This window comes from Etheostoma spectabile, chromosome 19 (assembly GCF_008692095.1).
Source record: "Etheostoma spectabile isolate EspeVRDwgs_2016 chromosome 19, UIUC_Espe_1.0, whole genome shotgun sequence".
NCBI lineage: Eukaryota > Metazoa > Chordata > Actinopteri > Perciformes > Percidae > Etheostoma > Etheostoma spectabile.
Window position 1 is genome coordinate 13,193,417 of NC_045751.1, and position 10,773 is coordinate 13,204,189.

The window sequence follows — 10,773 nt, forward strand, 5'->3', positions numbered from 1 at the left end:
CATTGTTGCTCTCCTTGACATCCCTTACGCGCTCCAATTTTATTACTTTACACATTGGCTGTTGTGGTTTGTTGTGTTTTCCAGAACGGACTCATTCATCAATGGGTGTGAGTGAATGTTTTTTTGTCTCATGTTTGTTTCCCCGCTGAGAAGTGACTCCTGCCTGCTAAAGTTGAATGACACAGAACGCATCATCAGTTGAGAGCATCAGATTTGGTTGAGCTCTAAATGCACTCTATGCGTACTCCATCCAAAGTGAGAGAGCCATGGTTCAGTTCCTAAGCTTCAGAACTGATAACTAGTGCTATCTATTTAGCTGTATACCACAAATACAGCCCATGCATATTCTACTGATAATTTACGTTAAAATATGCTGTGTTCAGAAGGAAAGCAGTGATCCGTGTGATTTGTTGGCAATTAAACGCCCCATTTGAGTGACGTCCTGTTGTGTTCTTTAACCCCCGATGTAGCACAAGTGACTTAGTTGGTCTCAACTTTTCGCTGCAAGCCTGCTGCATTTCTTTGCGTGTCCTCCAGCGGCAAACCTACTACAGCTAAACGCACTACTCCCATCAAAACGAATGGAAAGACCGCTTTTATGCCACACCGTTTGATGGCCAACGCAGGCTGTGTGAATGCCCCTTAAGTGAACATCAGTACTCCAACTGTCAAATCAGTAAAACATACAATAACATTGACCTATCAGGTATGAAAGTTGTTTAAAACGGCAAATTTTTTATGCATGACATACCACTAAAGTACCTTCAGTTTCTTAAGCGGGATATAACATGTAAGTAAGCTTAATCATTTTTGACTAAGATTTCCCTAATGTCCTTAAGTACATATACACTATACATGTACACTATATATATATAATATGAAAATAATGGGCCTTTATGTACAGAAGAAGCCATGCAGGTACAACATTCATACAAATTAATGACATGTATGATTAACTGTGTTTTGAAAAGGTGCTAGAGTTTGATATAATAGCAGTTTTGACAACAGACTCTAAAGTTTCAAAACTGTTATTATATATAGACATTTGAGATTAGGCATTATTATAGTCAGCTCGAGGCCTACTTCACAACACACCATTCACAGAAGCTGGTGTGGAAAAAAGCTTATATACTCTACATAAGCATAAACTGGCCATGGTAATAAAACCTGATGAGTGCAGACTGCCTGTAAACCTCTTTTTACACACAGGTGAAAGCACAAATGCACATGCTCTGTTTGTATGCCCAACATGCGTTAGCATCAGGTTCATATATACATGTGCTAAACACACACACACACACACACCACACAACCGTGGTTGGTGTGTGTCTGTGTGTTTTATAATAGCATGCACATGTGTGGAACCAAAATGGGTCACAAAAGACAGAGACAAGTCTCTTTTTGGGCCATTAGTGGTGTAAATACATTCATTTCCTCTATTTTTATCTTTTCCTGTGCCTCCACCGTCTACCCCTTTCCCTGCCCACCCTGTTGAATCACGAATGTGATCACAGCATGAAAGAAATACTGTCCTAGCAGAATCACTGAGCCTCTTTGTGAAAGACAACCTAAATCGTATGATGCTGCAATCGCTTCCCTCTTTCTGTTTATTTCTGATTGATATATTTGCTACATTTACCATTTCCACAATGAACCCTTAAGTAGATCTAAGTGGTCTGAACAATTTGCTGAATACAAACTTCGACCAATTCTTTGTTTTATTTTATTTTTTTTACAATTTTGACAGTACAGGTAAATGTCAGGTGATTAATGAATCAGTTTGCCCATCTGCATGTCTATGAGTATGTCTGTGGTGTGTGTGTGGGTGTGTGTGTGGTGTGTGTGTGTACTCACCTGCCCGTACACAACAGAGTAGACAATGCGTTTGGCATGTTCCGATCCTCAGAAGTCACCTCCCCCTCGCGACCCCCTTCCTGAGTGACAAAGATAAACACATTGAGAGAGACGTGGTTGATTCTATACAAAAATTAAAAATACATCAAAAAGAGTATTTTTCAGGGGAGAACAAAATGGTCAAAAGATTTGTTTGAAAATCTAATTCTAACCCAGTTGGAGAATACTGATTTTACAAGCCAAAATTAAAATGTTTATTAAAGGGAAATGTGCAAATGCTGTCCGGTTTACAGAAAAGTGACAAAGAGATGGAGGAGATAGAAAAGGACAGCAGAAAAAATACTACAAGAAGAAAAAAGGGAAATGAAAGAGAAGCTATGTGAGATATGGAGTTAAAAGAACATGAAGTGCCAGGAGACAGAGGGAGTAAAGATAAGAACAGAGACAGGAGGACAGAGAAAGAGGCAGGGATGGACAGACAGAGACAGTTTGTAATGTGACTCGTAGACAGCCGTAGTACTGGGGATCAGACAGGGCAGGAGGACAAGTCTGCAAAGTGGCATCTCTGGAGGGGCTGACTGGAAGCGCCACTGTGATCAGTGTTGAGAGAGTACCGCCCCCCCACCACACACGCACACACACACACAACCATCCACACACACAGACACACACACACACACACATCCACAAACACACAAATTAAGACCATATCTGGTGAGTTTTCAAAACCCGAGTTTCATGATGTCAGAGGTCTTGATGTCTGTAGCCCAGGATAAGGACTCTTTGAGGTGATTAGACTGCAATGCCTTTCCTGTTTATGCCAGATGAAGGTCAATTATGGGTAACCTATAACTCCAGTGGGTGACTGAATGGAGCATTCCCTTCACTGTGCTTCAAGTGATGGAAATCCATACTAGGTTTCCACTGCCTCCTGCTGGCAGACATTAATCTACTTTATTTTTTCATCTGGTACACTACTGTTGAAAAGTTTGTAATCTCCTGCCCACAAGTTTGATTCGATAAGCCAGAAGTCTGGAAGACTAATCTATATTAAATGTAATGTTTTGTACAATGAGAAAAACACTGTACAATGGTTCACCAGACTGACAACTGAAGGGGCAAAAGGAGACAGGTTCCTCTGAGTTAAATTAGAATGGAAGAAATCAGTCATTGGTAAAAAAAAACTATACAGCTGGAATCAACAGAAGCGCTGAAACTAACACTATTTTTCATTGCTATTAACCAATTATTTTCTTGATTAATCAATTAGTTTTTGGTCATAAAAATGTCAAAAAAAAAGAAAAAAAAAAGGATCAGTCTTTGCAAACGAAATGTTCCTTATAGTCATGTTTTGTCCACAACTCAAATATATTAACTTTACTGTCAAAGAGGAGTAAAAGATACAACGAATATTGACATTTAAAAATCTGAAGTTTGAAATTTTTCCTAAAAGTTTAGTAAACAAATAATTGATTATCAAATAATAGAAATTAATTCAATAGTTGAAAATCAATCGATTAATCTTTGCAGCTCTAATCAACAGGCGTGCGGTTAGCAAAGCTATTTAAAACTTCCCAACAGAACTAGGTGGTAAGTCTAGGGTTAGTAATATTGAAATCTTATCAGGGAATATCGCTGTACATAATATTGACTGAAAAAGTCTTCAATCTAACCACTGAGAGGACTGCAGAGGGCCCAAAGAAAAACAGGACACTGATTTAGATACTTAACTAATTTATTAGAGTTGCACCGTTATAGTTATGTGATCAAGGGTCTTTCGGACTGGAAAAAAAATGAAAGTGTATTTCGGGAAAGATGGTTACAACTGCATTCCCCCGTACAGGAACACTGTGGGGAACCAATTGGAAGTTTGAACACTTAATTACATTTTATAAAAAGCTATCTCAGCCGTCGATAAAATGGGCATGTTGCTGTTACTGTTAGGAGACACTTGCATCAACACTCACCTTGGCAAGTGTTCGTGTGTGTGTGTGTGTGTGTGTGTGTGTGTGTGTGTGTGGTGTGTGTGTGTGGTGTGTGTGTGTGTGTGTGTGTGTGTGTTTGTGTGGGGTGGGAGAGACCTACCACTGAGAGGCCAACATGGTAAAGACGCCGCCTGTGGGTGGTGAAAATGCGGAGGCTCAGGGTCAGAGGAAAGGAGCCAACAGAAGCAGCTCCACCTGGCAGAAGTCTGACACGTACACACCCACCACCCACACCCAGAGACAGAAAGACAGACCAGACCGACCCACACGCGCACACACACGCGCACACACACACACAACACACACACACACCTCCTTAATGCCACATCTAAAACAATCATCATCCAATCACACTGAGATTTGCGGAAAAAGACTTATGCTTCCTGTCAAGAATAGATGAAAAGATCGATACGCTCTTAGACTTGAGGTGGTATCGATCGAGAGAGGGAATAAAGAGTACTTGCCAAATTGTCAAAAACTTATCTACAACTATAGCAAATTTAAAAATTGAGATATACAACACTTAAATGTTGCACCTACTGGCTAAACATCAAGGAAAGTTCACTAAAAGGTGTCATTTAGCAAGGACATTAAAGCTCTAGTACATATTTTTTTTTTAAATAATAAACACTTCTGTTACATTCCAGCCATGCAAATGAGTTGCACAAAGCTAATTAAGCCTATGTGCCGAACAACTCTTTCCTATTTCACAGCCAAGCCAAGTGTCAAGAAATTGGTGTTGTCAGGCGACTTCGCATGCAGAAACTCTGAAGAGTCCATCATGTTTTTTAATCTCCAGTGTCTTCCTTGGCTACGTGCAATTGTGTGGCCAAACAATTTCTAAATCCAATCTTCTCTCATCTTGTTGAAGAATTGAAAAAGTTAGGATAATTTGGAAATAGGACAGGAACTGCAGGAACAGAACATTTCAGGACAGTAAAGTTGCAGGACAGACATGAAACAAATTGTTTTAAAAAATGTCCCAAGGGACTTACATAAGCAGAGAATAACAGAGGCTTTAAATGCAACAAGCTGAGTGACACACAGCAAAACATCAAATAGGTGGACAAAAACTCGTCTCACCTAACTGCACACTATAATTCACCTGGTTTAAAGATGCCACAGACAACCTGTAAACACAAAAATGGACTGACACATGGAGGAAAGAAAACATCACAATGTCTTTGTGGTGGGGGACATTGTTGTAGGGCGACATTTCATAGTCACAGGTACTCCAGCTCCCTTGTCAGGTTGGCAGATCTAAACTGAAACATCTCTCAAGATGTAATCACACATACAACAACTCATATCAAACCTAGAAGCAACTGCAGTACATTCCATTACTGCTATTTCACAGATGCATCTCTTCCTCTGCTCGGCTCCTTCAAAATCAAGTAAAACCGGCAAATTTGGGGGAAAAACACAAATTAAAAATGGATGACGGGGAAAAGAGACACTTCTTGCTGTGGACGATGAAACAACCAGCTGTAAAAGATTTTGCTAATGTGGGAAGAGAGAAAATGATTGATGATGGATGCATAGGATTGTGAGAGGTAATACCATGCACTGAAGCATTAAGTTAGTTAGTTACATTTCTTATAATCAGATCAAATACAATTGACTTTGATACAGTTTTCAGGTCATATGGGCCCTAATGAAAAGAGGAAGGAAATTCTCATCTGTGTCACTTCGCAACAAAGATTAAAAGCAACACAGCTACTGTTTAACCCAGGTCAGCCACCTAGATTGAAGAGCCAAAGATAAAAGGGTCAGGGGAGACTCCAGTGGGATGGATAAAGAAAGAAAGCAGGGTAGAGGGGTGATGGTGAGGTAAGCAATGAAGGAAAAGTTTCAAAGAATCCTTCCATCAATGTTTATGAGTCAGATCACATTTCCTCAAGCATGGCCGGCAGCTTCAGAAACATATTGCTGACCAGGATTGTGTGTGTGTGTGTGTGTGAAAGAGAGAGAAGAGGAGAGAGAGAGAGAAATGATTAATGATATCAGACTACCGTTTGAAGTGTGATCTTCAGTGAGTATGGGTGTGGTGTATGTTTTCCAAGGCCACCTTCTAACAGATAGTTTCTGTGATTAATCCCCCCCCACAATCAAGAATCCTTGTATTGATCCTACAGTAATTCCTCTGTAGATTAACCCTTTAAAACTGGTATAGTTCACTGCCATTTGTGCCCTTAAACTGCAACTATACAGCTGAGATTATATATATTAGATGCAAGACAGGTAAGATAATTAGTATATAAATTATAAATATATGAATTACTAAATAGCCATTATTGCTTTTGCTTGCTTTAACCAAAATTTAAATCAAACTTAATCAATGGTGATTTAATCTGTAGCCCTTGCCTTATGATGTATGTCATATTTCAATAACATATGTATTGACCAATAATTTAATTAAAATAACAACTATGCGTTTCATTAGTTGTAGCCCATACTAATCACTTTGCAGGGTCATATATTACTTGAGAATAGAGGTATTACAACATAAATTCATTTGTGCTGGAACCTGTAGTCCTGGAGAGCATTTAAGATATTGAGGAGGCTATGCCGGGGTCATAACATTTTAATGCCATACCACAGTATCCTGAACAGCCCTCAGTAATGCTTTGCAGTACAGTATGAAGGTTATCTATAAAAGCTTAAGAGCTCAACTAAAACCTGCACAGTGAGAACATGAAATGCCACCTGTGGGTTGGGGTTGGTCTCGAGAGGCTTCCGGGAAGGATGATTTGATCAGCATAGAGGACAAGGCAATTAAAGATTTAGGTAGAACTGGATTGTGAGAGTTAAAGTCTGCTGGGTCAAATGTATGCTGTATGTACCCTTTACTTAATAACTAATAGCCCAGAGGACAAGAGGAGGAACTAGACCAAAATTCCAACTGAACGCAAAATTTATTCCAGAAGACAGCTGTTTCAATTCAGTAAAGGTCGTTTTCTGTAAAGTACAAGAAAAGTTGAAAGAATGTGTTGGATTGGAAAGAGTAGCTATATTGAATCTCACTGTAAAGTAAAATGGTACTAAATCTTCTACTTTGATGAGTAAACAGACCAGACTCTTTTTTAACCATGTCAGATAACACATTTTTTCATCACATTGTAATCGTAATCAACCCTCAAATCTTTGGCCATTGAAAAAAACGAAAAATTGAAAACAGTTGAGAAAAACAACATATCATTTCACAAATTCCCTTAATATAAAAAATTCAATCATAGCCACTTGATAGCTAAGTAATATATGTGGGAACAAAACTGTAAAACCTTTAGCTAACAACTTCATCCAGTTAGATTCACAAATGATCTGTGTTTCTAAATGCGCGCGCACACACACACACACACACACCACACACACACACACACACACACACACACACACCAGTTGCTTGAGGACAAAGAGGCTGTTCAAAAAATAAAAACAAAATAAAAGAATAGTATGTTTTATCTTTGGTTAAAACAGACTAAGCCATGATTTGTTTCTTCTGAGGGTTGGATCGATAAACACAACACACACTCAAGATAAATCTGCGTCAAACTCCCTTTACCTTTACAGACATGAAAGAACAATTAGATACATAATTTGTGTTGACATGCCTCTTGGTTGAACTTTTATAGGGGACACTGAAAGTGATTGTAGATTAAACACACACACACCACACACACACACACACACACACACACACACACCAGAGAGCAGTTTGGGAAGGACATCGGAGAACATAAACGGGTGACGGGCACGAGCTCCCTGGAAGGGGTTATTTCCATGGCAACCTGGCCTAAGTGCATCTGTGCGCCTTTGTGGTTGTGTGGGCGTGTGCTTGTCTGCCGGGTGTGTGTGTGGTGTGTGTGTGTGTGTGTGTGTGTGTCTGTGTGCGTTTGTGAATCCCCATGCTAGTGTGTCTTATGGGATCCTCTTCTTATCTTGTGCTGCTGCTGTCCCTTTGCTAACCCTGGTTTTTCTGTCTGGTTATGTAAGTGTGCAAAGTGTTAGCGCCAGCAGACACCCGGCGTTCACCACAAAACTCTTCCAGGCTGACAGTGTCCCAGCTCTCCCTCAAGTCTGCACAACATTGACCTGTGGTAAACACTGAATGACCTTCTGATGCCAGCTAAGGTTGTCTCACCGTAAGAAGGTACAAACTTGAAAAGATAAATCAAGCCATGGGAAAACATCTATGTGATTGAGATTGTACATGCAAGTACAAAAATACAATAGGACCAAAACCGGTTAAAGCAGGTTATTAAAGACTGAACCGCTCCCATAGGTTAAGTTGGTCTCTGGGTCAACAATGAATGCAATGACATGCCTGAGCAGCTAATTGTCCTCAATCAAGAATAAATTAATTTGTGTAAAAAATGTGACTGTGACCTTACTTCTTAGTTGTATGCTAAGTACAATGGACAGATCCAAAGTAACTGTTTTAAACATAAAAACATAAGTAGACAACAGCAGGAAGTCAAACAAATACATCCCTGACAAAAGTCTTGTCGCTTGTGTACAAATTGACCTGAAGTGCCGTTGAAATTATTTCAATCAAGATTTATTACAAGAAATGGCTCATTTTAATCCCAACAGCTTTGTAATAATGTTCAGTGCAAAACGAAACTGTCAAAAGTATTCTAATACTCACAGCTTGGTAAAGCGTCAATTAGAGTCAATTTTGCAAAGACATAAGTGTGGTCGCCTTGTCATATGAGCTTCACCTGTGGCTAATAATGGATCAATTAGGTTCAGGTGTGTATAAAAACAACCCCAGAACACTAGACCTTCACATCAACTGGAACTAGACCCTGCAAACATGCCTAAGATTCACCCTAAAGACCCCTTCAGACTAAAGTTTTGATTATCAAGAGGGTGAAGACCAGATCCACTGCTGATGTTGCAGACACCTTTAATGTGTCTCAGCGTCAAGTACAGAGGATTAAAAACATTTGAAGACACTGGAGATGTTTTTAACAAGCCCAGGTCAGGCAGACCCCGCAAGCAACGCTCGAGAGGACCGTTTGTGGCTGAAAATCCAAGGCCAGCCCATTTTCCAATGCAGCAGAGCTCCACCAGACCTGGACCTGAAGTCCCGTGTCAACCAGAACGGTTTGTCGCATTCTGCTAGAAATGGCTCCATGGTTGAATCAGTGCCCAGAAGCCAGCACTAAACAAAAGACAATTGAAAAACTGTGTGGCATTTGCCAAGGGCACAGCTGCTAAAAGATGAAAGCTGGAGAAGTGGAAGAAAGTGGATTTTTCAGATGAATCTTCTGTTGAATTACACCACAGTTGCCGCAAATATTGCAGGAGACCTACTGGAGCCCGACATGGATCCAAGATTCACCCAGAAAACAGTGAAGTTGGTGGCGGAAAAATCATTGTCTGGGGTTACATCCAGTATGGGGTGTGCGAGAGATCTACAGGGGGGAGGCAACATCAATAGTCTCAAAGAAACCAGAAACTTAGCTACCTCTTATATTCCCAACCATAAAAGAGGCAAATTCTGCAGCAGGATGGTGTCCATCGCATACTTCCATCTCCACTCAAAGTTCCTCAAGGCGAAGAAGATCCAGATGCTCCAGGATTGGCCGGCCCAGTCACCAGACATGAACATCATGAGCATAGTGGGGTAGGATGAAAGAGGAAGCATGGAAGACCAAACCAAGAATACTGATGAACTCTGGGAGGCAGCAAGACTGCTTTCAAAGCTATTCCTGATGACTTCATCAATACATTGTATGAATCCTTGCCAAACCACATGGATGCAGTCCTTCAAGCTATGGAAGTCTTACAAGATATTAAATTTAATCTCACAGCACACACTATTTAATTTGCTGACAATATTTTAGTATTGTAGAAATTTGTTCAATTTCTGTATAGGCGACAAAACTTTTGTCTTGCCAAATTTGACTTTCTGTCTTGTTAAATGATAAATCGTTTCAGTGAAACCAATTTATTTCAGGCATTGAACATCATTTGGGAGGGTTTTAGCTTTTTATGAGATATTTCTTACACCAATTGATTAATTAAAAGTCAGGTTAATAGCAGGTGTTTCTAAAAAATAGATAAGCTACAAGACTTTTGTCAGGGACTGTTTATTGGAAGGTGCTTGTTAAAACATAAAAACAGCTGACTCCCAAAATATATTAATCAAAACCTTTCCCAAAACAATCCATACGTTTCGGAAAAACACAGAAAATCAGAGTCTCATTACTGAGTATCAGATTGGGTGGCAGTATTCAAAAGAGTTATGTATGAAAAATGTAAAATATTAAAGTTTGACATTACTTATTGTCTTACCTGCAGCAAGAAAAGTCCATCCTTCCTGAGGGATAAACATTGCCCGAGGATGAACAGTCACCACTTCCTTCTCCTTTCCTGTGGGGACCAAACACAGATCCCTGAGGAACACCTCAGCAAATCATCCCTCACTGCAAAGTGTATGCTACTTTAAATATACAAACTATGTTACAGTAGCCTCTTGTGACCTGCTTGTTTAGATTTAGAATATTTTGTATGGTACAGGAAAACTGTTCTTGAGCAACACAAGGGTTTCCAGTATTCATTCATTTACGGAATTTAAATATGTCTTATTTAAGAAAAAAACATTTCTTGTGATGAAAACAGTGTTTCAGGTCTAATAAACATCTAAAACTACCACAATACTATTCATTATTGTATGTAAGTATATTAATAGTATTTCATTTTGTCATTTATGTTTTAGGTTTATACTTTTAAAATATATACTTGTGATTATAAAAAAATGAAATTAAAGTGAACACAGATTTAACAAAAGTTTAAAAACTGGTAAAAAAAAAAGACAGGATTTTGTAAAAAATAGCAACTTGTGTGTGCCATGTTTAACAACACACTAGAAACCACACACACACACACACACACACACACACACACACACACACACACACACACA

At 39.4% G+C, this 10,773-nt stretch overlaps 1 protein-coding gene across 2 annotated transcripts in view; it reads right to left on the reverse strand.

The window, feature by feature from the left end:
• Nucleotides 1-10,773, reverse strand: part of poln (polymerase (DNA directed) nu) — a 77,511-nt gene that overhangs the window by 20,197 nt on the left and 46,541 nt on the right. For both annotated transcript variants that reach the window (XM_032544086.1, XM_032544085.1), the window contains exon 20: nucleotides 10,143-10,220. In XM_032544086.1, the coding sequence (XP_032399977.1) occupies nucleotides 10,143-10,220 (78 nt within the window). The remainder of the gene's footprint in view (nucleotides 1-10,142; nucleotides 10,221-10,773) is intronic.